General features: G+C 58.1%; 1 protein-coding gene across 1 annotated transcript in view; it reads right to left on the bottom strand.

Moving 5' to 3' along the window:
• The window catches only part of LOC147105448 (soluble guanylate cyclase 88E-like), a 197,569-nt gene that overhangs the window by 146,248 nt on the left and 24,233 nt on the right, over positions 1 to 27,088 (bottom strand). The window contains exons 2-3 of the mRNA XM_086010904.1: positions 15,872 to 16,011; positions 9,652 to 9,757 (exon numbers count right to left, since the gene is read on the bottom strand). Of these exons, the coding sequence (XP_085867030.1) occupies positions 9,652 to 9,757; positions 15,872 to 16,011 (246 nt within the window). The remainder of the gene's footprint in view (positions 1 to 9,651; positions 9,758 to 15,871; positions 16,012 to 27,088) is intronic.

Raw genomic sequence — 27,088 nt, forward strand, 5'->3', positions numbered from 1 at the left:
CTTCCCTTCCCTTCCCTACCCTTCCCTTCCCTTCCCTTCCCTCCCCTTCCTTCCCTACCGTTCCTTCCCTACGTTCCCTCCCAGCCCCTTCCCTTCCCTTCCCAACCATACCCTTCCCTCCCCTCGCAGCCCCTTCCCTTCCCTCCCAGCCCCTTCCCTTCCCTTTTCTTCCCTACCTTCCCTTCCCTACCTTCCCTTCCCTTCCCTCCCCTTCCCTTCCCCTCCCCTCCCCTACCCTTCCCTTCCCTACCCTTCCCTACCCTCCCGTCCCCTTCCCTTCCCTCCCCTTCCCTCCCCTTCCCTACACTTCCCTTCAATCCCCTCCCCTTCCCGACCCTTCCCTTCCCTTCCCTCCCCTTCCCTACACTCCCTTTCCCTACCTTCCCTTCCCTTCCCTTCCCTCCCCTTCCCTCCCCTTCCCTTCCCTCCCCTCACCACCATTCCCTTCCCTTCCCTACCCTTTCCTCCACTACCCTTCCCTCCCCTCCCCTCCACTTCCCTTCCCTTCCCTACCCTTCCCTTCCCTCCCCTACCCTTCCCTTCTCTTCCATCCCCTTCCCTACCTTCCCTTCCTTCCCTTCCCTATCATTCCCTTCCCTTCCTCCCCTCCCTTCCCTTCCCTCCCCTCCCTCCCCTCCCCTCCCTTCCCTACCCTTCCCTTCCCTTCCCTCCCTTCCCTTCCCTCCCCTTCCCTTCCCTCCCCTTCGCTCCCCTCACCACCATTCCCTTCCCTTCCCTACCCTTTCTTTCACTACCCTTCCCTTCCCTCCCCTACCCTCCCCTTCCCTACCCTTCCCTTCCTGCCTTCCCTTCCCTTCCCTCCCCTACCCATCCCTTCCCTCCCCTACCCTTCCCTCCCCTACCTTTCCCTTCCATCCCCTTCCCTTCCCTTCCCATCCCTACCTTCGCTTCCCTACCTTCCGTTCCCTTTTCCACGCTTCCCTTCCCTCCCCTCCCCTTCCCTTCCCTCCCCTTCCCTTCCCTTCCCTCCCCTCCCCTTCCCTCCCCTTCCCTACCTTCCCTCCCCTTCCCTACCCTTCCCACCCTTCCCTTCCTTCCCTTCCCTCCCCTTCCCTACCCTTCCCTCCCCTTCCCTCCCCTTCACTTCTCTCCCCTTCCCTCCCCTTCCCTTCCCTACCCTTCCTCCCCTCCCCTTCCCTACCCTCCCCTTCCCTACCCTTCCCTTCCCTCCCCTTCCCTTCCCTCCCCTTCCTTTCCATCCCCTTCCCTACCCTTCCCTTCCTACCCTTCCCTTCCCTACCCTTCCCTACACTTCCCTTCCCTACCCTTCCCTTCCCTACCCTTCCCTTCCCTCCCTCACCTTCCCTTCCCTTCCCTCCCCTTCCCTACCTTCCCTCGCCTTCCCTACCTTCCCTCCCCTTCCCTTCCCTCCCCTACCCTTCCCTTTCCTACCCTTCCCACCCTTCCCTTCCATTCCCTTTCCTACCCTTCCGTTCCCTTCTCTACCCTACCTTTCCCTTCCCTTCCCTACCCTACCCTTCCCTTCCCTCCCCTTCCCATCCCTCCCCTTTCCTACCCTCCCTTCCCTCCCCTTTCCTACCCTCCCTTCCTTCCCTTCCCTTCCCTCCCCTTCCCTACCTCCCCTTCCTTCCCCTCCCCCTCCCCTTCCCTTCCCTACCTCCCCTTCCCTCCCCTCCCTACCCTTCCCTTCCCTCCCCTTCCCTCACCTTCCCTTCCCTTCGCTACCTTCCCTTCCCTTCCCTTCCTTCCCTCCCCTTCCCTGCCTTCGCTTCCCTTCCCTACCTTCCCTTCCCTTCCCTACCTTCCCTCCCAGCTCCTTCCCTACCCTACCCTTCCCTTCCCTACCTTCCCTTCCCTTCCCTACCTTCCCTTCCCTACCTCCCTACCCTTCCCTTCCCTCCCCTTCCCTTCCCTACCCTACCCTTCCCTCCCTACCTTCCCTCCCAGCCCCTTCCCTTCCCTTCCCAACCCTACCCTTCCCTTCCCTCCCAGCCCCTTCCCTTCCCTCCTTCCCTTCCCTACCCTTCCCTACCTTCCCTTCCCTTCCCTCCCCTTCCCTTCCGATCCGCTCCCCTCCCCTACCCTTCCCTACCCTCCCGTCCCCTTCCCTTCCCTACCCTACCTTCCCTTCCCTCCCATCCCCTTCCCTTCCCTCCCATCCCCTTCCCTTCCCTTCCCTCCCCTTCCCTACCCTTCCCTCCCCTCCCCTTCCCTCCCCTTCCCTTCGCTCCCCTTCCCTTCCCTCCCCTCCACTTCCCTTCCCTACCCTTCCCTCCCCTTCCCTTCCCTCCCCTTCCCTTCCCTTCCCTACCCTTCCCTACCCTTTCCTTCCCTACCATGTCCTTCCCTTCCCTTCCTTCCCTTCCCATCCCTTCCATTCCCTACCCTTCCCTTCCCTACCCTCCCATTCCCTTCCCTCCCTAGCCTGCCCTCCCCTTCCCCTTTCCTACCCTTCACTACCTCCCTACCTCCCTCCCAACCCCTTCCCTTCCCTCCCCTTCCCTTCCCTAACCTTCCCTACCCATTCCCACCCTACCCTTCCCTCCCCTTCCCACCTTCCTCCCCATCCCTCCCCCCCCTTCCCTACCCTTCCCTTCCCTCCCCTACCACTACCCTTCCCTTCCCTCCCCTCCCATCCCTTCCCTCCCCTCCCCTTCCCTCCCCTCCCCTCCCTCCCCTTCCCTCCCCTCCCCTTCCCTTCCCCACCCCTCCCTACCCATCCTCCCTCCCCTCCCCTCCCCCTTCCCAACCCAACCCCTCCCCCCACCTTCCCTCCCCACCCTTCCCTTCCCTCCCCTTCCCTCCCCTTCCACTCCACATCCCTCCCCTACCCTCCCCTTCCCCTCCCTTCCCTCCCCTTCCCTACCATCCCTCCCTACCCTTCCCTCCCCTTCCCTCCCCTTCCCTCCCCTTCCACCCCTCCCCTCCCATCCCTTCCCTCCCCTACCCTACCCTTCCCCTCCCTTCCCTCCCCTCCCCTCCCTACACCCATCCCATCCCTCCCTTCCCCTACCCTCCTCCATTCCCTCCCTCCCTCCCCTTCCCTTCCCTCCCCTCACCCCTTCCCTCCCCTCACCACCCTTCCCTTCCCTACCCTACCCTTCCCTACCCTACCCCTTCCCTCCCCACCCTCCCCTCCCCATCCTCCACCTTCCCTTCCCTACCCTTCCCTTCCCTACCCTTCCCTACCCTACCCTTCTTCCCTACCCTTCCCTTCCCTACCCCTCCCCATCCCTTCCCACCCCTTCCCCTTCCCTACCCTTCCCCTCCCCTACCCTACCCTACCCTCCACCCTACCCTCCCTACCATCCCTTCCCCCCTACCCTTCCCTACCCTCCCCGACACCCTTCCCTTCCCATCCCCTCCCTACCCTCCCTTCCCTCCCTCCCTTCCCTCCCTCAATCCCCTCCCTTCCCAACCCTCCCTACCCTACCCTTCCCTTCCCTCCCTCCCTCCCCTCCACCCTCCCTCCCCTACCCTTCCCCTCCCCTACCCTTCCCTACCCTACCCTTCCCTTCCCTACCCTTCCCCTTCCCTCCCCACCCCTCCCCTCCCCTCCCCTCCCTTCCCTACCCTTCCCTCCCCTTCCCTTCCCTCCCACCCCTTCCCTTCCCTCACCCTTCCCTCCCTCCCCTCCCTTCCCTCCCCTTCCCTTCCCTTCTCTCCCCCTTCCCTCCCCTCCCCTCCCCTACCCTTCCCTCTCCCTCCCTTCCCATCCCTACCCTTCCCTCCCTCCCATTCCCTTCCCTCCCCTCCCCTTCCCTCCCCTACCCTTCCCTTCCCTCCCTTCCCATCCCTCCCTCCCTTCCCTCCCCTCTCCCTTCCCTTCCCTCCCCCTCCCCTCCCCTCCCTCCCTTCCCCTTCCCTCCTTCCCCCTTCCCTTCCCTTCCACCCTTCCCTTCCCTTCCCTTCCCTTCCCTCCCTCCCCTTCCCTCCCTACCCTTCCCTTCCCTCCCCTACCCTACCCTTCCCTTCCCCCACCCTACCCTTCCCTACCCTTCCCTCCCTTCCCACCCCTTCCCCTTCCCTCCCTCCCCTTCCCTACCTCCCTTCCCCTTCCCTTCCCTCCCTCCCCTTCCCTACCCTTCCCTCCCCTCCCCTTCCCTACCCTTCCCTTCCCTACCCTTCCCACCCTTCCCTTCCATTCCCTTCCTACCCTTCCATTCCCTTCCCTTCCTTCCTACCCTTCCCTACCTTCCCTTCACTTCCCTTCCCTAACCTTCCCTTCACTTCCCTCCCTACCTTCCCTCCCATCCTCTCCCTACCTTTCCCTACCCGTCCCCCTTCCCTTCCCTACCCTTCCCTTCCCTACCCTTCCCTTCCCTTCCCTACCCTTCCCTTCCCTCCCCTTCCCTTCCCTTCCCTCCCCTTCCCTCCCTCCCCTCCTCCCCTCCCCTTACCTCCCCTCCCCTTCCGTACCCTTCCCTTCCCTACCCTTCCCTACCCTTCCCTACACTTCCCTTCCCTACCCTTCCCTTCCCTTCCCTCCCCTTCCCTACCTTCCCTCCCCTTCCCTTCCCTCCCCTCCCCTTCCCTACCCTTCCCTCCCTCCCCTTCCCTACCCTTCCCTTCCCTACCCTTCCACCCTTCCCTTCCATTCCCTTCCTACCCTTCCATTCCCTTCTCTATCCTACCTTTCCCTTCCCTTCCCTTCACTTCCCTTCCCTAACCTTCCCTTCAATCCCCTCCCCTTCCCTACCGTTCCCTTCCCTTCCCTCCCCTTTCCTACCCTCCCTTCCCTCCCCTCCCCTTCCCTACCTTCCCTTCCCTTCCCTTCCCTCCCCTTCGCTCCCCTTCCCTTCCCTTCTCTCCCCTTCCCTTCCCTTCTCTCCCTTCCCTTCCCTTCCTCCCTCCCTTCCCTCCCCTTCCCTCCCCTCCCCTTCCCTCCCCTTCCCTACCTCCCCTTCCCTTCCCTCCCCTCCCCTAACCCTCCCCTCCCCCTTCCCTCCCCTACCCTTCCCTACCCTTCCCTTCCCTTCCTACCCATCCCTTCCCTTCCTTCCCTTCCCTTCCCTTCCCTGCCTTCGCTTCCCTTACCTACCTACCGACCTTCCCTCCCAGCCCCTTCCCTACCCTACCCTTCCCGTCCTTCCCTTCCCTTCCCTACCTTCCCTTCCCTCCCCTTCCCTACCCTACCCTTCCTTCCCTACCTTCCCTCCCAGCCCCTCCCCTTCCCTTCCCTACCCTACCCTTCCCTTCACTCCCAGCCCCTTCTCTTCCCTCCTTCCCTTCCCTTCCCATCCCTACCCTACCCTTCCCTACCCTCCCGTCCCCTTCCCTTCCCTCCCATCCCCTTCCCTTCCCTCCCATCCCCCTTCCCTTCCCCTTCCCTACCCTTCCACCATCCCATCCCTTCCCTTCCCTCCCCTTCCCTCCCCTTCCCTCCCCCTTCCCTCCCCTGGTCTTCCCTACCCTCCCTTCAATCCCCTCCCCTTCCCTACCCTTCCCTTCCCTTCCCTTCCCTTCCCTACCCTCCCTTCCTTTCCCTTCCCTACCCTCCCTTCCCTTCCCTCCCCTCCCCTCCCCCTTCACTCCCCTTCCCTTCCCTCCCCTCCCCTACCCTTCCCTTCCCTACACTTCCCTTCAATCCCCTCCCTTCCCTACCCTACCCTTCCCTTCCCTACTCTTCCCTTCCCTTCTCTACCCTTCCCTTCCCTTCCCTTCCCTACGTTCCCTTCCCTTCCCTACCCTTCCCTTCCCTACCCTTCCATTCCCTACTCTTCCCTTCCCTTCTCTACCCTTCCCTTCACTTCCCTTCCCTTCCCTACCCTTCCCTTCCCTACCCTTCCCTACACGCCCCTTCCCTACCCTTCACTTCACTTCCCTTCCCTACTCTTCCCTTCCCTACCCTTCCCTTCACTTCCCTTCCGTAACCTTCCCTTCTCTTCCCTCCCCTTCCCTACCCTTCCCTCCCCTACACTCCCCCACCATCCCTTCCGTCCCCTTCCCTCCCCTTCCCTTCCCTACCTTCCCTTCCGTACCTTCCCTTCCCTTTTCCACTTTTCCCTTCCCTCCCCTCCCCTTCCCTTCCCTCCCCTCCCCTTCCCTCCCCTTCACTACCTTCCCTCCCTTCCCTTCCCTACCCTTCCCTTCCCTTCCCTACCCTTCCCTACCCTACCCTTCCCTACCCTTCCCTACCCTTCCCTTCCCTACCCTTCCCTTCCCTACCCTTCCCTACACTTCCCTTCCCTCCCCTCCCTCCCCTTCCCTCACCTTCCCTTCCCTTCCCCCCTTCCCTACCTTCCCTCCCCTTCCCTTCCCTCCCCTCCCCTTCCCTCCCCTCCCCTACCCTTCCCTTCCCTACCCTTCCCTACCCTTCCCACCCTTCCCTTCCATTCCCTTTCCTACCCTTCCGTTCCCTTCTCTACCCTACCTTTCCCTTCCCTTCCCTTCACTTCCCTTCCCTAACCTTCCCTTCACTTCCCTTCCCTTCCCTACCTTCCCTCCCATCCTCTTCCCTACCTTTCCCTACCCTCCCCTTCCCTTCCCTACCCTTCCCTACCCTTCCCTTCCCTCCCCTTCCCTACCCTACCCTTCCATTCCCTACCCTTCCCTTCCCTCCCCTTCCCTCCCCTCCCCTTCCGTACCCTTCCCTTCCCTTCCCTCCCCTTCCCTTCCTACCCTTCCCTTCCCTTCAATCCCCTCCCCTTCCCTACCGTTCCCTTCCCTCCCCTCCCCTTCCCTACCTTCCCTTCCCTTCCCTTCCCTCCCCTTCGCTCCCCTTCCCTTCTCTCCCCTTCCCTTCCCTCCCCTTCCCTTCCCTTCCATCCCCTTCCCTTCCCTTCCCTCCCCTTCCCTACCTCCCCTTCCCTCCCCTCCCCTCCCCTCCCCTTCCCTACCTCCCATTCCCTAACCCTCCCCTAACCCTCCCCTCCACTTCCCTCCCCTACACTTCCCTTCCCTTCCCTACCTTCCCTTCCCTTCCCTGCCTTCGCTTCCCTTCCCTACCTTCCCTTCCCTACCTTCCCTTCCCTTCCCTACCTTCCCTCCAAGCCCCTTCCCTACCCTTCCCTTCCTTCCCTTCCCTTCCCTACCTTCCCTTCCCTACCTTCCCTACCCTTCCCTTCCCTACCCTTCCCTACCCTTCCTTCACTACCTTCCCTCCCAGCCCCTCCCCTTCCCTTCCCTACCCTTCCCCTTCCCTTCCCTACCCTTCCCTTCCCTCCCAGCCCCTTCCCTTCCCTTCCCTTCCCTACCCTTCCCTTCCCTCCCGTCCCCTTCCATTCCCTACCCTACCTTCCCTTCCCTCCCAGCCCCTTCCCTTCCCTCCCATCCCCTTCCCTTCCCTTCCCTACCCTTCCCTACACTTCCCTCCCCTTCCTTTCCCTTCCCTCCCCTCCCCTCCCCTTCCCTCCCCTTCCCTCCCCTCCCCTTCCCTCCCCTCCCCTGGTCTTCCCTACCATTCCCTTCCCTACCCTTCCCTTCAATCCCCTCCCCTTCCCTACCCTTCCCTTCCCTTCCCTACCCTCCCTTCCCTCCCCTCCCCTCCCCTTCCCTCCCCTTCCCTTCCCTCCCCTACCCTTCCCTTCCCTACCCTTCCCTTCCCTTCCCTACCCTTCCCTTCAATCCCCTCCCCTTCCCTACCTTTCCCTTCCCTTCCCTACCCTCCCCTCCCCTTCCCTACCTTCCTTCCCTTCCCTCCGTGCCCCTTCCCTTCCCTTCTCTCCCCTTCCCTTCCCTCCCCTTCCCTACCTCCCCTTCGCTCCCCTTCCCTTCCCTTCCCTACCCTTCCCTACCTCCCCTTCGCTCCCCTTCCCTTCCCTTCTCTCCCCTTCCCTTACCTCCCCTTCCCTACCTCCCCTTCCCTTCCCTCCCCTACCCCTCCCCTCCCCTTCCCTCCCCTTCCCTGCCTTCGCTTCCCTTCCCTCCCTTCCCTTCCCTACCTTCCCTTCCCTGCCTTCGCTTCCCTTCCCTCCCTTCCCTACCCTTCCCTCCCAGCCCCTTCCCTACCCTACCCTTCCCTTCCCTACCCTTCCCTTCAATCCCCTCCCCTTCCCTACCCTTCCCTTCCCTTCCCTACCCTCCCTTCCCTCCCCTCCCCTCCCTTCCCTCCCCTTCCCTTCCCTCCCCTACCCTTCCCTTCCCTACCCTTCCCTTCCCTTCCCTACCCTTCCCTTCAATCCCCTCCCCTTCCCTACCTTTCCCTTCCCTTCCCTACCCTCCCCTCCCCTTCCCTACCTTCCCTTCCCTTCCCTCCGTGCCCCTTCCCTTCCCTTCTCTCCCCTTCCCTTCCCTCCCCTTCCCTACCTCCCCTTCGCTCCCCTTCCCTTCCCTTCCCTACCCTTCCCTACCTCCCCTTCGCTCCCCTTCCCTTCCCTTCTCTCCCCTTCCCTTACCTCCCCTTCCCTACCTCCCCTTCCCTTCCCTCCCCTACCCCTCCCCTCCCCTTCCCTCCCCTTCCCTGCCTTCGCTTCCCTTCCCTCCCTTCCCTTCCCTACCTTCCCTTCCCTACCCTTCCCTTCCCTACCCTTCCCTTCCCACCCCTCCCTTCCCTCCCCTCCCCTCCCTTCCCTACCTACCCTCCCAGCCCCTTCCCTACCCTACCCTTCCCTTCCCTTCCCTACACTTCCCTTCCCTTCCCTCCCCTTCCCTTCCCTACCTCCCCTTCCCTTCCCTCCCTTCCCTTCCCTTCCCCTTCCCTCCCTTCCCCTTCCCTCCCTTCCCTTCCCTACCCTCCCGTCCCCTTCCCTACCTTCCCTTCCCTCCCATCCCCTTCCCTTCCCTACCTTCCCTCCCATCCCTCTTCCCTTCCCTCCCCTCCCCTTCCCTTCCCTCCCCTCCCCTTCCCTTCCCTACCATTCCCTTCCCTTCCCGACCCTTCCCTTCCCTCCCCTTCCTTCCCTCCCCTCCCCTTCACTACCCTCCCTTCCCTCCCCTACCTTCCCTTCCCTTACCTTCTCTCCCCTTCCCTTCCCTTCCCTTCCCTCCCCTTCCCTACCTCCCCTTCCCTACCTCCCCTTCCCTTCGCTCCCCTTCCCTTCCCTCCCCTTCGCTTCTCTCCCCTTCCCTTCCCTTCCCTTCCCTCCCCTTCCCTACCTCCCCTTCCCTTCACTCCCCTTCCCTTCCCTTCTCTCCCCTTCCCTTCCCTTCCCTCCCCTTCCCTACCTCCCCTTCCCTTCCCTCCCCTTCCCTCCCCTACCCCTCCCCTCCTCCGCTCCCCTACCCTTCCCTTCCCTTCCCTCCCCTTCCCTCACCTTCCCTTCCCTTCCCTACCTTCCCTTCCCTGCCTTCGCTTCCCTTCCCTCCCTTCCCTACCCTTCCCTCCCAGCCCCTTCCCTACCCTACCCTTCCCTTCCCTCCCCTTCCCTTCCCTCCCCTCCCTTCCCTCCCCTCCCTTCCCTTCCCTACCTTCCCTCCCCCTCCCCTTCCCTACCCTTCCCTACCCTTCCCTTCCCTACCCTTCCGTTCCCTTCCCTTCCCTTCCCTCACTTCCCTACCCTTCCCTTCCCTACCCTTCCCTACCCTCCCGTCCCCTTCCCTTCCCTACCCTACCTTCCCTTCCCTCCCATCCCCTTCCTTTCCCTACCCTACCCTTCCCTACCCTCCCTTCCCTTCCCTTCCCTCCCTTCCCTTCCCTACCCTTCCCTACCCTTCCCTACCCTACCCTTCCCTTCCTCTCCCCTCCCTGCTGGTCCCTTACCTCATAGTGACGTGTGAGCAATCGCCCACTGACTGCTCAGACAGCAGCTCCACATGAATATCTGTGTCGTAGAATTGCTTGCCCATCTGTTGCAGCTGACCCATGGCGTAGTGAAGGTATCCTTTCCGTTTACTCCTGTCCACAACAAGTGGAGACTTCAATCAGGTTCACTCAATCAATTGAACAGGATCATTCACTCAGGATCACTCAAACACAACTTTTCCAAAATTTATGTGAAATGGACTGTCTCAAATTATACTAATTTCTATACACAACCAATCATTCCCCAACCCCCTCACCTACCTCTTCCTCTTAGACCAGTAAACCCCGATCCCTCACCTGCATCATCCTCCTAACACCAGTAACCCCCTACCCTTTGTTGTGTTCATTAATAACTAGACATTCTTATTATGAACACAGCTAGCTTCTAGCTAGTCATTTATTCAGTACACGTTCTCGAGGTACAGCATCTGTCGAGATTCAGCATTTGTGCAGGCTGCCATCTTGACTGCTGCCTTCTGGGTAGCCTAGTGCATCTTGGGTAGTGTTGTCTTAAACACATTCAACTAAATATACAGCTCTACAGCTCCACCTGGCGTACTATACTAGAATGACATGTTATTGATCATTACATCCCCCTTTCTTTGAGGTAAACAAAATCAACATCAATCAACTTTCAAGAAAAACTATAAAGATGATATCAGTGACACTTTTGCTAGTGCTCTATAAACATAAACATTTTCACAACAGTCAACACATTTTCAAAGCTTTACTTTATACTCCAAGATCAGGCTTTTTTACTTCACGTGTGGATCTTCTCAACACAGGTAAGTCTGATGTGTTTTCATGAGATTGTTCTGGAGGTGATTGACAAGATTCAGTTGCAGCATTGTCATCAATCTGCTCTTGGATAGTTTCTTGTGTCTTCAGGAGGGAACGGCGGTTCCTCCTGAGAATCTGTCCTTCCTCAGTTCTAACAGTGTATGACCTTGGTCGTACTTCCTCAAGAACTGTAGCTTTCCTGTTCCATGCATCTGGATCCTCAATCCTGACAACATTATCCCTTGTCAATGGTTTTAGAGCTTTGGTCCATCATCAAAGACCCTACCCACCCCAGCCACAGTCTGTTCGCCCTCCTGCCATCTGGGAGACGCTGCAGATGCATTCGCACCCGTACGACCAGATTTAGGAACAGTTTCTTTCCCAGGGCTGTCATCCTACTGAACTCCACAAATAAACTCTAAAGCCTGCACATCTGCCAATGCACTTTATTATGGTTATGTTTATGTTAATGTATTACAATCCAAATGTATGTTGAATGTTTAAATGTCTTAATCTAAATGTACACTCTCGGGAGCCGCAAGCCTACATTTCGTTGTACTGCACTTGTGCACTAACAATGACAATAAAGTTGATTATTATTATTATTATTATTTGTCATAGTATGATTTCTGTTTCAGCTTTAACAGTTGAAGTCTCTGTCTTAGTTCCTTACTTTGCTGTTCTTTTGCACAGCAGGGTAGCGTGGTGCGCAACTTGCGACCCATTAGTAGTTCAGCAGGTGAAGAACCACAGTCTAAAGGTGAGGCTCGGTAGCTCAGCAGGGCGAGATAAGGATCAGACTTGCTTTCTGTCGCTTTCTTCAGTAGCTGCTTGAGAACTTGAACACCTTTCTCTGCCTTACCATTTGACTGAGCATACAAAGGACTGGATGTGATATGCTGAAAGTCATACTGTGCTGCAAACTGTTGCCACTCCTTACAGTTGAAGCATGGACCATTGTCGCTAACAGCAATCCTGGGAATTCCATGTCTGGCGAAGATGGATTTCACATGCATTATGACACTGCTTGCTGATGTGCTTGAGAGCAGCGCCATCTCAGGATAGTTAGAATAGTAGTCAATCACTATTAGATATTCTTTACCATTTAAATGAAAGAGGTTCATACCAACCTTTTGCCATGGTGCTGTTGGTAAGTTAGCTACTATCATTGGTTCCTTTGTTTGTTTGTTTTGGTGTTTCTGACATGTCTCACATATGCCTATCATGTTCTCAATGTCCTTATTTATGCCAGGCCAATAAACAGTGTCTCTTGCTCTCCTTTTGCATTTTTCAATTCTGAGGTGTTCCTCATGAATCCTTTTGAGCATGTCTTGACATAGAGCCTGTGGAATGACTATTCTGTTCTGTTTTAGTAATAGTCCACTTGAGACACTCAATTCTGACGTTATGTGAAAATATTTTGGACAGGAACCTTTTGGCCAACCATGATGAATGTTCTCTATTACTGTTTGTAATACTGTATCATTTACTGTTTCTTCTGCTATTTGCTTTGATTTTGCGTCTGACACGGGCAGCGCAGCAGTGACCATACTCACATGAACATCCACGTCTTCTTCAGTAGAGCTCACATGACTCATTGTGGGTGCTCGGAATAGTGCATCTGTTAACACTATGTAATTGCCTGGTGTGTAGATCAGTTCAAAGTCATATCTTTGCAGCGTCATCATGAGTCATTGAATCCTTGGAGACATCTCATTCAGATTTTTTTTTATGATGGCAACCAGTGGGCTATGGTCTGTCTCAACTGTGAAGGTGGGAAGTCCATATATGTAGCCATGAAACTTTTCTAGTCCAACTACCAAGCCTAGACATTCCTTTTCAATCTGGGCGTATCGACACTCAGTATCAGTCATAGAACTGGAGGCATAGGCAACAGGCTTCCAATCTTCACCCTCTGCTTGTAGCAAGACCGCGCCTAGGCTATCTTTTGATGCATCCGTTGACACTTTGATTCTCTTTGTTGGGTCAAAGAAAGTGAGTACAGGTGTGGTTGTCAGCACTGTTTTGAGGTTCATTCACTCTTGTTCATGTCTTTCTGTCCATGCGAACTCATTTGTTTTATGTAGCAGGTCTCGCAGACAGGCTGTCTTGGCTGACAAGTTAGGAATGAACTTTCCAATGAAGTTTATCATCCCCATGATGCGTAGTACTCCTTTTTTGTCAGTGGGTCGGGGCATTTTGAGTATGGCGTTTACTTTTTCCATATCTGGCTCTATTCCTTTACCAGATAGAATATCTCCTAGGAAAGTGACTTCCTGGACACCAAACTGACACTTGGCTTTGTTGAGCTGCAGTCCATTCCGGCGTATGCTCTGCAGCACTTTAGTCAGTCGCTCATTGTGTTCTTTCAGTGTGGAGCCCCAGATGATGATGTCATCAACATAGACCCGAACTCCTTCCAGACCTCCAATTATGTGTTCCATCACTCTATGAAAGATTTCAGATGCAGATATTATCCCGAAAGGCATTCTGAGGAAACAATACCTGCCAAATGGTGTGTTGAAGGTACAGTATTTGGTGCTCTCTTCATCCAGTTTTAGTTGCCAAAATCCTTGTGAGGCATCGAGCTTTGTAAAGCACCTGACATTTCACTGGTGATTTCTTCTCGCTTGGGAATCTGGTAGTGTTCACGTTTTATGTTTGCATTTAAGTCCTTTGGATCCATGCATATTCTTAGATCATTGTTCTTTTTCTTTACACATACCATGGAGCTAACCCAGTCTGTTGGCTCTTCGAATTTCCTGATGACTCCTAGTGTGGTCATTCTGTCCAGTTCATTCTTGAGCCGGTCACGCAGGGGTGCTGGAACTCTTCGTGGAGCATGTACCACTGGCTGAGCATCCTCTTTAGCTGGATCTTGTAAGGGAATGGTAGAACTCCAAATCCTTTGAACACATCCTGGAAATTATTTACTACAGAATCCATCGAGTCATCTGGTCTGCTTATGGCACAGTTTATACGGTAGACTCTCTTGACCAGTTCTAAGTCTTCACAAGCTTTGTCACCTAGTAGTGAATCAAGTCCTTCAGCCACAACAGAAAACATGAGAAGATGCACTTTGTCTTTGACTGTCACTTTAAGTCTGCATACACCTAAGCTATCTATTTTCTGTCCATTATAGTCCTTCAGTAGTACTGACTTTTTCTGTATTTTGGGCTTTTCTTTCATATTTTTAATGTCACTCATACTGATTAAGTTTGCTTTTGCCCCAGTGTCTAGTTTCAATGTAACTAATGCTCCATTTACCTGCAGTGGGATCATCCATTTGTCCTCTTTTACTGCATTGACGTTATGTTCAGCATTGTCCATATCTGAGGGCTGCACATTATCTGTATCATTTTTGACATTGTCACATGCCACCATTCGTACAAAAAATGTCTCACTTAAATCATTGTCCTCAATCATATTGACTTGTTGCCCTTTCTTTGTTGTTACTTTTGAAAAGCATTGTTTGGCAAAGTGATTCTTTCCATGACATTTTGTGCACATTTTTCCAAACGCTGGGCATTGTCTTAACTGGTGCTTGTAACCACAGTGTTTACAATTAAAAATTCCTTCCTCCGATTGCTTTTCATTTCTGTTCCACCCATGTTTCTTCCCTTTGTAGGACACAGCACCGACAGCAGCACTTACTACAATCGCATCATTATTGATTTCACTGAAAGTCTTCGCATGCTTTTGAGCTAGCTCGCTGGCTTGGCATATTGTCACAGCATTTTCCAATGTTAGTTCAGTTTCTCTCAACAGATGTTCCCTGACCTTTTTATCATGAATACCAAACACAATTTGGCCACGAATCATGGATGCTTTCAGCTCAGAGAAATGACATGTCTGTGCTTTCAGTTTCAGATCAGTCGCAAAGCTATCAAAAGTCTCATTTTGCCGCTGTGTCCTTGAACAGAACACATACCTCTCATAGGTTTCATTCTTTTTGGGAGAACAATGTGTATCAAATTTCTTTAGCACATCGTCTAAATTTTCTCTGTTCTCCTCTGGATTAAATACAAATGTATTAAATACCTCTATCACCTGTGGGCCTGCAACTGTGAGCAGCAACGCTATTTTTCTTGCATCTGGCTTCGTACCGAATCCGATGGCAGCAATGTAGAGTTCGAATTGTTGTTTGAAAGTCCGCCAATTGTAGTCGCCATTTCCCGTGAGATTCAAATCTCCTGGTGGCTTCAAAGACTCCATGTCGCGTTTCACAATTTTTTAGCAGATCTTCACCAATCCTGGTACCATGTTATGTTCATTAATAACTAGACATTCTTATTATGAACACAGCTAGCTTCTAGCTAGTCATTTGTTCAGTACACGTTCTCTAGGTACAGCATCTGTAGAGATTCAGCATGTGTGCAGGCTGCCATCTTGACTACTGCCTTCTGGGTAGCCTAGTGCATTGTGGGTAGTGTAGTCTTAAACACATTCAACTAAATATACAGCTCTATACAGTTCTACAGCTCTATAGCTCCACCTGGTGTACTATTCTAGAATGACATGTTATTGATCATTACACCCTTCACCTGTATCATCCTCCTAACACCAGTAACACATGACATAAAAACATAAGAAATAGGAGCAGAAGTAGGCTATTCGGCTCTTTGAGCCTGCTCCCCCATTCAATAAGATCATGGCTGATCTTCTACCTCAACTCCACTTTCCTGCAATATCCCCATATCCCTTGATTCCCTTAATATCCAAAAATCTATCGCTCTCAGCCTTGAATATACTCAACGACTGAGCCTCCACAGCCCTCTGGGGTAGAGAATTCCAAAGATTCACCACCCTCTGAGTGAAGAAATTTCTCATCTCAGTCCTAATGGACGACCCTTTATTCTGAGACTGTGACCCCTGGTTCTAGACTCCCCAGCCAGGGGGAAACATCCTCCCTGCATCTACCCTGTCAAGCCCTGTAAGAATTTTGTATGTTTCAATGAGATCACCTCTCATTCTTCTAAACCCTAGTGAATGTAGGCCTAGTCTACTCAATCTCTCCTCATAGGACAATCCCCCCCATCCCAGGGATCAGTCTGGTAAACCTTCGTTGCACTCCCTCAATGGCAAGTATATCCGTCCTTAGGTAAGGAGACCAAAAATTGTACACAATACTCCAAGTGTGGTCTCACCAAGGCCCTGTATAACTGTAGTAAGACTTCTTTACTCCAATCCCTTTGTAATAAAGGCCAACATACCATTTGCTTTCCTAATTGCTTGCTGTGCCTGCATGTTAACTTTCAGTGATTCGTGTACAAGGACACCCAGGTCCCTCTGAACACCAACATTTCCCAATCTCTCTCCATTTATAAAATACTCTGCTTTTCTATGTTTCAGATCCTTCACCTACCTCATCCTCTCGCCCACTTAGTGCGTGTGTATTGTATTTTAAACAGTGTTCATTGCAGGTACCTGTAGTGAAGGGTAACTCCGGTCGCTGACTCCTCCTGGCAAAAGAAGGTTGGGGGCTGGACCTTGGGATAGCTGAAGCGCAGGTACTCATGTAGATTGTCCAAACCGTTCACAAAGTCACGCACGTGTCTGCCCAGAACCTGGAGAAATGGGGAGCAGAACAATCCTGAAAGGAGGGAAAATCATTCCTGAATGGGGTAAAAATCAACCCTGAATGGAGAGAAAAACAACCAGAGTGTGGGTGAGAACAAAGACTGCAGGGAGGATGGGCAATTCGACTACAGCACCATGATACAGGAGGCAGTTGATGTAGGGGGAGTGAAAAGGAATGTTGCAGTGGTAGGGGACAGTATAGTCAGGGGGATAGATACTGTTCTCTGCAGCTGCGACCGGGAGTCCTGAAGGCTGATTTGCCTGCCCGGTGCCAGGGTTAAAGACATCTCCTCGCGGCTGGAGAAGAACTTGGAGTGGGAGGGGAAGGATCCAGTTGTCAGGGTCCACGTAGGAACCAATGACATAGGTAGAACTAGGAATGAGGTTCTGTTGAGGGAGTTTGAGGAGCTAGGGTCCAAATTAATGAGCAGAACCTCAAAGGTAATAATCTCTGGATTGTTACCTGAGTCACACGCAGATTGGCTTAGGATCAAACAGATCAGAGATTAAATGCATGGCTCAAAGAGCGGTGTGGGAGACAGGGGTTTCGATTCATAGGGCACTGGCACTAGTGCCGGGGAAAGAGGGAGCTGTTCCGTTGGGACGGGCGCCACATATACCAGGCTGGGATTAGTGCCCTGGTGAATCATAGAATCATAGAAATTTATGGCACAGAAGGAGGCTATTCGGCCCATCACATCCGTGCCGGCCATAAAAGAGCTCTCCACCCTAGTCCGACTTTCCAGCTCTTGGTCCGTAGCCCTGCAGGTTCCGGCACTTCAAGCGCATATCCAAGTACTTTTTAAATGTGATGAGGGTTTCTCCCTCTACCACCCTTTCAGGCAGTGAGTTCCAGACCCCCACAACCTTCTGGGTGACGCCCTACCCGAGCCGTCAACGGAGCTGCCAGCTATTCCGCTGGATCAACCCGGGCAACAGAGCACTCCCCGTGGGATGGCCACCCGAAGCCAGTCACCGACTACTGAGCAGGGTGAAGCCAGCTCTGCACCGGTGGGGGTCCATACCCGGAGCCACGATCTCTCCAGTCCCCCTCAGGTTGATCAAGGCGACACAGACTCTGCCAGCCTGCCGGTACGAACTAAGCGACCCAGGGACCAAGACACGATCTGAGGAGACGTGCCTTCCGGCCAACGACGGACATCCAAACGACTGTGTGTATTCTTAGTCCGACTAATTCGGTAGAAAGAAGCCGCCGGACTTCCAATTTTTCAGGCGGGAAGAATGTCATAAATCGTGCCATTCATGTAGAAATGACTTATGGAATATACTGGGCGGCCTGCTGGTGGCGATGTCCAGGGAGAGTATAAATACTCGGGCACGGGCCCATCTTCCTCAGGGACATCTTGTAAACAGGAACTAGTGAAGGATAACTAGACTTCCATGTTGTGAAACAGTCGATTAAAGCCTTGTTTAATACTCTGACCAAGTGCCTAGTAGTTTTCTTACGTCACCGAGCCCCTCCCATTCCCCAGTACCGGGCCCCTCCCATTCCCCAGTGCTGGGCCCCTCCCATTCCCCAGTACTGGGCCCCTCCCATTCCCCAGTACCGGGCCCCTCCCATTCCCCAGTGCTGGGCCCCTCCCATTCCCCAGTACTGGGCCTCTCCCATTCCCCAGTACTGAGCCCCTCCCATTCCCCAGTACTGAGCCCCTCCCATTCCCCAGTACCGGGCTTCTCCAATTCCCCAGTACTGGGCCCCTCCCATTCCCCAGTAACGGGCCCCTCCCATTCCCCAGTACTGAGCCCCTCCCATTCCCCAGTACCGGGCCCCTCCCATTCCCCAGTACCGGGCCCCTCCCATTCCCCAGTACTGGGCCTCTCCCATTCCCCAGTACCAGGCCCCTCTCATTCCCCAGTACTGGGCCTCTGCCATTCCCCAGTACTGAGCCCCTCCCATTCCCCAGTACTGAGCCCCTCCCACTCCCCAGTACTGGGCCTCTCCCATTCCCCAGTACTGAGCCCCTCCCATTCCCCAGTACTGGCCCCTCCCATTCCCCAGTACTGGGCCCCTCCCATTCCCCAGTACTGAGGCCCTCCCATTCCCCAGTACTGGGCTTCTCCCATTTCCCAGTACCGAGCCCCTCCCATTCCCCAGTACTGAGCCCCTCCCATACCCCAGTACTGGGCCCCTCCCATTCCCCAGTACTGAGCCCCCCCATTCCCCAGTACTGGGCCTCTCCCATTCCCCAGTACCGAGCCCCTCCCATTCCCCAGTACCGGGCCCCTCCCATTCCCCAGTACTGGCCCCTCCCATTCCCCAGTACTGAGCTCCTCCCATTCTCCAGTACTGAGCCCCTCCCATTCCACAGTACTGGCCCCTCCCATTCCCCCAGTACCGGGCCCCTCCCATTCCCCAGTACTGAGCCCCTCCCATTCCCCAGTACTGAGCCCCTCCCATTCCCCAGTACTGAGCCCCTCCCATTCCCCCGTCCTGAGCCCCTCCCATTCCCCAGTACTGAGCCACTCACATTCCCCAGTACCGAGCCCCCCCATTCTCCAGTACTGGGACCCTCCCATTCCCCAGTACTGAGTCCCTCCCATTCCCCAGTACTGGGCCCCTCCCATTACCCAGTACTGGGCCCCTCCCATTCCCCAGTACTGGGCCCCCCCCAGTCCCCAGTACTGAGCCCCTCCCATTCCCCAGTACTGAGCCCCTCCCATTCCCCAGTACTGAGTCCCTCCCATTACCCAGTACTGGGCCCCTCCCATTCCGCAGTACTGGGCCCCTCCCATTCCCCAGTACTGGGCCCCTCCCATTCCCCAGTACTGGGCCCCTCCCATTCCCCAGTACTGGGCCTCTCCCATTCCCCAGTACTGAGCCCCTCCCGTTCCTACTGGGCCCCACCCATTCCCCAGTACTGAGCCCCTCCCATTCCCCAGTACTGAGCCCCTCCCATTCCCCAGTACTGAGCCCCTCCCATTCCCCAGTCCTGAGCCCCTCCCATTCCCCAGTACTGAGCCACTCCCATTCCCCAGTACCGAGCCCCCCCATTCCCCAGTACTGGGACACTCCCATTCCCCTGTACTGAGCCCCTCCCATTCCCCAGTACTGGGCCCCTCCCATTCCCCAGTACTGGGCCCCTCCCATTCCCCAGTACTGAGCCCCTCCCATTCCCCAGTACCGAGCCCCTCCCATTCCCCAGTACCGGGCCCCTCCCATTCCCTAGTACTGGGCCCCTCCCATCCCGCAGTACTGGGCCCCTCCTATTCCCCAGTACTGGGCCCCTCCCATTCCCCAGTACTGGGCCCCTCCCATTCCCCAGTACTGGGCCCCTCCCATTCCCCAGTACTGGGCCCCTCCCATTCCCCAGTACTGGGCCCCTCCCATTCCCCAGTACTGGGCCCCTCCCATTCCCCAGTACGTGGCCCCTCCCATTCCCCAGTACTGAGCCCCTCCCATTCCCCAGTACTGCGCCCCTCCCATTCCCCAGTACTGGCCCCTCCCATTCCCCAGTACTGGCCCCTCCCATTCCCCAGAACCGAGCCCCTCCCATTCCCCAGTACTGGCCCCTCCCATTCCCCAGTACCGTGCCCAACCCATTCCCCAGTACTGGGCCCCTCCCATTCCCCAGTACTGGGCCCCTCCCATTCCCCAGTACCGGGCCTCTCCCATTCCCCAGTACCGAGCCCCTCCCATTCCCCAGTACTGGGCCCCTCCCATTCCTCAGTACTGGCCCCTCCCATTCCCGAGTACTGGGCCCCTCCTATTCCCCAGTACTGGCCCCTCCCATTCCCCAGTACTGGGCCCCTCCCATTCCCCAGTACCGGGCCTCTCCCATTTCCCAGTACCGAGCCCCTCCCATTCCCCAGTACTGAGCCCCTCCCATACCCCAGTACTGGGCCCCTCCCATTCCCCAGTACCGAGCCCCCCCATTCCCGAGTACTGGGCCCCTCCTATTCCCCAGTACTGGCCCCTCCCATTCCCCAGTACTGGCCCCTCCCATTCCCCAGTACCGAGCCCCCCCATTCCCCAGTACTGGCCCCTCCCATTCCCCAGTACCGAGCCCTCCCATTCCCCAGTACCGGGCCCCTCCCATTCCCCAGTACCGGGCCCCTCCCATTCCCCAGTACTGGGCCTCTCCCATTCCCCAGTACTGAGCTCCTCCCATTCTCCAGTACTGGGCCCCTCCCATTCCCCAGTACTGGCCCCTCCCATTCCCCCAGTACCGGGCCCCTCCCATTCCCCAGTAATGAGCTCCTCCCATTCTGCAGTACTGAGCCCCTCCCATTCCACAGTACTGGCCCCTCCCATTCCCCCAGTACCGGGCCCCTCCCATTCCCCAGTACTGAGCCCCTCCCATTCCCCAGTCCTGAGCCCCTCCCATTCCCCAGTACTGAGCCACTCCCATTCCCCAGTACTGCGACCCTCCCATTCCCCAGTACTGGGCCCCCCCCAGTCCCCAGTACTGAGCCCCTCCCATTCCCCAGTACTGAGCCCCTCCCATTCCCCAGTACTGAGTCCCTCCCATTACCCAGTACTGGGCCCCTCCCATTCCCCAGTACTGGGCCCCTCCCATTCCCCAGTACTGGGGCCCCCCAGTCCCCAGTACTGAGCCCCTCCCATTCCCCAGTACCGAGCCCCTCCCATTCCCCAGTACTGGGCCCCTCCCATTCCCCAGTACTGGGCCTCTCCCATTCCCCAGTACTGAGCCCCTCCCGTTCCTACTGGGCCCCTCCCATTCCCCAGTACTGAGCCCCTCCCATTCCCCAGTACTGAGCCCCTCCCATTCCCCAGTACTGAGCCCCTCCCATTCCCCAGTCCTGAGCCCCTCCCATTACCCAGTACTGGGCCCCTCCCATTCCGCAGCACTGGGCCTCTCCCATTCCCCAGTACTGAGCCCCTCCCATTCCCCAGTACCGGGCCCCTCCCATTCCCCAGTACTGGGCCTCTCCCATTCCCCAGTACTGAGCCCTTCCCATTCCCCAGTAATGGGACCCTCCCATTCCCCAGTACTGAGCTCCTCCCATTCCCCAGTACTGGCCCCTCCCATTCCCCAGTACTGAGCTCCTCCCATTCTCCAGTACTGAGCCCCTCCCATTCCACAGTACTGGCCCCTCCCATTCCCCAGTACTGAGCCCCTCCCATTCCCCAGTACTGGGCCCCTCCCATTCCCCAGTCCTGAGCCCCTCCCATTCCCCAGTACTGAGCCACTCCCATTCCCCAGTACTGAGCCACTCCCATTCCCCAGTACTGAGCCACTCCCATTCCCCAGTACCGAGCCCTCCCATTCCCCAGTACTGAGCCCCTCCCATTCCCCAGTACTGGGCCCCTCCCATTCCCCAGTACCGAGCCCCTCCCATTCCCCAGTACTGGGCCCCCCCATTCCCCAGTACTGAGCCCCTCCCATTCCCCAGTACTGAGCCCCTCCCATTCCCCAGTACCGAGCCCCTCCCATTCCCCAGTACCGGGCCCCTCCCATTCCCCAGTACTGAGCCCCTCCCATTCCCCAGTACTGGGCCCCTCCCATTCCCCAGTACCGAGCCCCTCCCATTCCCCAGTACTGAGCCCCTCCCATTCCCCAGTACCGAGCCCCTCCCATTCCCCAGTACCGGGCCCCTCCCATTCCCCAGTACTGAGCCCCTCCCATTCCCCAGTACTGGGCCCCTCCCATTCCCCAGTACCGAGCCCCTCCCATTCCCCAGTACTGGCCCCTCCCATTCCCCAGTACTGAGCCCCTCCCATTCCCCAGTACTGGGCCCCTCCCATTCCCCAGTACTGGGCCCCCCCCATTCCCCAGTACCGGGCCCCTCCCATTCCCCAGTACTGAGCCCCTCCCATTCCCCAGTACTGGGCCCCTCCCATTCCCCAGTACCGAGCCCCTCCCATTCCCCAGTACTGGCCCCTCCCATTCCCCAGTACTGAGCCCCTCCCATTCCCCAGTACTGGGCCCCTCCCATTCCCCAGTACTGAGCCCCTCCCATTCCCCAGTACTGAGCCCCTCCCATTCCCCATTACCGAGCCCCTCCCATCCCGCAGTACTGGGCCCCTCCCATTCCCCAGTACTGAGCCCCTCCCATTCCCCAGTACTGGGCCCCTCCCATTCCCCAGTACTGGGCCCCTCCCATTCCCCAGTACTGGGCCCCTCCCATTCCCCAGTACTGGGCCCCTCCCATTCCCCAGTACTGGGCCCCTCCCATTCCCCAGTACTGAGCCCCTCCCATTCCCCAGTACTGCGCCCCTCCCATTCCCCAGTACTGGCCCCTCCCATTCCCCAGTACTGGCCCCTCCCATTCCCCAGAACCGAGCCCCTCCCATTCCCCAGTACTGGCCCCTCCCATTCCCCAGTACCGTGCCCCTCCCATTCCCCAGTACTGAGCGTCTCCCATTCCCCAGTACCGAGCCCCTCCCATTCCCCAGTACTGGGCCCCTCCCATTCCCCAGTACTGAGCCCCTCCTATTCCCCAGTACTGAGCCCCTCCCATTCCCCAGTACTGAGCCCCTCCTATTCCCCAGTACTGGCCCCTCCCATTCCCCAGTACTGGGCCCCTCCCATTCCCCAGTACTGGGCCCCTCCCATTCCCCAGTACTGGCCCCTCCCATTCCCCAGAACCGAGCCCCTCCCATTCCCCAGTACTGTCCCCTCCCATTCCCCAGTACTGGGCCCCTCCCATTCCCCAGTACTGGCCCCTCCCATTCCCCAGTACCGAGCCCCTCCCATTCCCCAGTACTGGGCCCCTCCCATTCCCCAGTACTGAGCCCCTCCTATTCCCCAGTACTGAGCCCCTCCCATTCCCCAGTACTGAGCCCCTCCTATTCCCCAGTACTGGCCCCTCCCATTCCCCAGTACTGGGCCCCTCCCATTCCCCAGTACTGGGCCCCTCCCATTCCCCAGTACTGAGACCCTCCCATTCCCCAGTACCGAGCCCCTCCCATTCCCCAGTACTGAGCCCCTCCCATTCCCCAGTACTGAGCCCCTCCCATTGCCCAGTACTGGGCCCCTCCCATTCCCCAGTACTGAGCCCCTCCCATTCCCCAGTACCGAGCCCCTCCCATTCCCCAGTACTGAGCCCCTCCCATTCCCCAGTACTGGGCCCCTCCCATTGCCCAGTACTGGGCCCCTCCCATTCCTCAGTACTGGCCCCTCCCATTTCCCAGTACTGAGCCCCTCCCATTCCCCAGTATTGGCCCCTCCCATTCCCCCAGTACCGGGCCCCTCCCATTCCCCAATACTGAGCCCCTCCCATTCCCCAGTACTGAGCCCCTCCCATTCCCCAGTACTGAGCCCCTCCCATTCCCCAGTACTGAGCCCCTCCCATTCCCCAGTCCTGAGCCCCTCCCATTCCCCAGTACTGGGACCCTTCCATATCCCCAGTACTGAGCCCCTCACATTCCCCAGTACTGGCCCCTCCCATTCCCCAGTACTGGGCCCCTCCCATTCCCCAGTACCGAGCCCCTCCCATTCCCCAGTACTGAGCCCCTCCCATACCCCAGTACTGAGCCCCTCCCATACCCCAGTACTGAGCCCCTCCCATCCCCCAGTAATTGCCCCTCCCATTCCCCAGTACTGGGCCCCTCCCATTTCCCAGTACCGAGCCCCTCCCATTCCCCAGTACTGAGCCCCTCCCATACCCCAGTACTGAGCCCCTCCCATCCCCCAGTAATTGCCCCTCCCATTCCCCAGTACTGGGCCCCTCCCATTCCCCAGTACCGAGCCCCTCCCATTCCCCAGTACTGAGCCCCTTCCATTCCCCAGTACTGGCCCCTCCCATTCCCCAGTACTGGGCCACTCCCATACCCCAGTACTGAGCCCCTCCCATTCCCCAGTACCGAGCCCCTCCCATTCCCCAGTACCGAGCCCCTCCCATTCCCCAGTACTGGCCCCTCCCATTCCCCAGTACTGGGCCCCTCCCATCCCCCAGTAATTGCCCCTCCCATTCCCCAGTACTGGGCCCCTCCCATTCCCCAGTACCGAGCCCCTCCCATTCCCCAGTACCGAGCCCCTCCCATTCCCCAGTACTGGCCCCTCCCATTCCCCAGTACCGAGCCCCTCCCATTCCCCAGTACCGGGCCCCTCCCATTCCTCAGTACCGAGCCCCTCCCATTCCTCAGTACTGGCCCCTCCCATTCCCCAGTATTGAGCCCCTCTCATTCCCCAGTACTGGCCCCTCCCATTCCCCAGTACTGAGCCCCTCCCATTCCCCAGTATTGAGCCCCTCTCATTCCCCAGTACTGGCCCCTCCCATTCCCCAGTACTGAGCCCCTCCCATTCCCCAGTACTGGGCCCCTCCCATTCCCCAGTACTGAGCCCTTCCCATTCCCCAGTACTGGGCCCCTCCCATTCCCCAGTACTGGGCCCCTCCCATTCCCTAGTACTGGGCCCCTCCCATTCCCCAGTACTGGGCCCCTCCCATTCCCCAGTACTGGGCCCCTCCCATTCCCCAGTACTGAGCCCCCCATTCCCCAGTACCGAGCCCCTCTCATTCCCCAGTACTGGGCCCCTCCCATTCCCCAGTACTGGGCCCCTCCCATTCCCCAGTACTGGGCCCCTCCCATTCCCCAGTACCGAGCCCCTCCCATTCCCCAGTACTGGGCCCCTCCCATTCCCCAGTACTGGGCCCCTCCCATTCCCCAGTACTGGGCCCCTCTCATTCCCCAGTACTGGGCCCCTCCCATTCCCCAGTACTGGGCCCCTCCCATTCCCCAGTACTGGGCCCCTCCCATTCCCCAGTACTGGGCCCCTCCCATTCCCCAGTACTGGGCCCCTCCCATTCCCCAGTACTGAGCCCCTCCCATTCCCCAGTACCTAGCCCCTCCCATTCCCCTGTACCGAGCCCCTCCCATTCCCCAGTACCGAGCCCCTCCCATTCCTACTGGGCCCCTCCCATTCCCCAGTACCGAGCCCCTCCCATTCCCCAGTACCGGGCCCCTCCCATTCCCCAGTACTGGCCCCTCCCATTCCCCAGTACTGGCCCCTCCCATTCCCCAGTACCGAGCCCCTCCCATTCCCCAGTCCTGAGCCCCTCCCATTCCCCAGTACTGAGCCCCTCCCATTCCCCAGTACCGGGCCCCTCCCATTCCCCAGTACTGAGTCCCTCCCATTCCCCAGTACCGAGCCCCTCCCATTCCCCAGTACTGGCCCCTCCCATTCCCCAGTACTGGCCCCTCTCATTCCCCAGTACCGAGCCCCTCCCATTCCCCAGTCCTGAGCCCCTCCCATTCCCCAGTACTGAGCCCCTCCCATTCCCCAGTACCGAGCCCCTCCCATTCCCCAGTACTGGGCCCCTCCCATTCCCCAGTACTGGGCCCCTCCCATTCCCCAGTACTGGGCCCCTCCCATTCCCCAGTACTGGGCCCCTCCCATTCCCCAGTACTGGGCCCCTCCCATTCCCCAGTACTGGGCCCCTCCCATTGCCCAGTACTGGGCCCCTCCCATTCCCCAGTACTGAGCCCCTCCCATTCCCCAGTACTAGGCCCCTCCCATTCCTCAGTACTGGCCCCTCCCATTCCCCAGTACTGGGCCCCTCCCATTCCCCAGTACTGGCCCCTCCCATTCCCCAGTACTGGGACCCTCCCATTCCCCAATACTGGCCCCTCCCATTCCCCAGTACTGGCCCCTCCCATTTCCCAGTACCGAGCCACTCCCATTCCCCAGTTCTGAGCCCCTCCCATACCCCAGTACTGAGCCCCTCCCATACCCCAGTACTGGGCCCCTCCCATTCCCCAGTACTGGGCCTCTCCCATTCCCCAGTACTGGACCCCTCCCATTCCCCAGTACCGAGCCCCCCCATTCCCCAGTACCGGGACCCTCCCATTGCCCAGTCCTGGGCCCCTCCCATTCCCCAGTACCGGGCCCTTCCCATTCCCCAGTACCGAGCCCCCCCATTCCCCAGTACTGGGACCCTCCCATTCCCCAGTACTGAGCCCCTCCCATTCCCCAGTACGGAGCCCCTCCCATTCCCCAGTACTGGGACCCTCCCATTCCCCAGTACTGGACCCCTCCCATTCCCCAGTACTGGACCCCTCCCATTCCCCAGTACTGGACCCCTCCCATTCCCCAGTACTGGGACCCTCCCATTCCCCAGTACTGAGCCCCTCCCATTCCCCAGTACTGGACCCCTCCCATTCCCGAGTACTGGGCCCCTCCCGTTCCCCCGTACTGGGCCCCTCCCATTCCCCAGTACTGGCCCCTCCCATTCCCCAGTACTGGGCCCCTCCCATTCCCCAGTACTGAGCACCTCCCATTCCCCAGTACTGGGCCCCTCCCATTCCGCTGTACTGAGCCCCTCCCATTCCCCAGTACTGAGCCCCTCCAATTCCCCAGTACTGAGCCCCTCCCATTCCCCAGTACTGGACCCCTCCCATTCCCCAGTACTGGGACCCTCCCATTCCCCAGTACTGAGCCCCTCCCATTCCCTAGTACTGGACCTCTCCCATTCCCCAGTACTGGGCCCCTCCCATTCCCCAGTACTGGACCCCTCCCATTCCCCAGTACTGGGCCCCTCCCATTCCCCAGTACTGGACCCCTCCCATTCCCCTGTACTGAGCCCCTCCCATTCCCCAGTACCGAGCCCCTCCCATTCCCCAGTACAGGGCCCCTCCCATTCCCCAGCACTGAGCCCCTCCCATTCCCCAGTACTCAGCCCCTCCCATTCCCCCAGTGCTGAGCCCCTCCCATTCCCCAGTACTGAGCCCCTCCCATTCCCCAGTACTCAGCCCCTCCCATTCCCCCAGTGCTGAGCCCCTCCCATTCCCCAGTACCGAGCCCCTCCCATTCCCCCAGTGCTGAGCCCCTCCCATTCCCCAGTACCGAGCCCCTCCCATTCCCCAGTACTGAGCCCCCCCCATTCCTACTGGGCCCCTCCCATTCCCTAGTACCGAGCCCCTCCCATTCCCCAGTACTGAGCCCCCACATTCCCCAGTACCGAGCCACTCCCATTCCCCAGTACTGAGCCCCCCCCATTCCTACTGGGCCCCTCCCATTCCCTAGTACCGAGCCCCTCCCATTCCCCAGTACTGGGCCCCTCCCATTCCCCAGTACCGAGCCCCCCCCATTCCTACTGGGCCCCTCCCATTCCCTAGTACCGAGCCCCTCCCATCCCCCA

The sequence above is a fragment of the Somniosus microcephalus genome, chromosome 17 (assembly GCF_052327205.1).
Source record: "Somniosus microcephalus isolate GS21.2 chromosome 17, FLI_Smic_1.0, whole genome shotgun sequence".
Classification (NCBI taxonomy): Eukaryota; Metazoa; Chordata; class Chondrichthyes; order Squaliformes; family Somniosidae; genus Somniosus; species Somniosus microcephalus.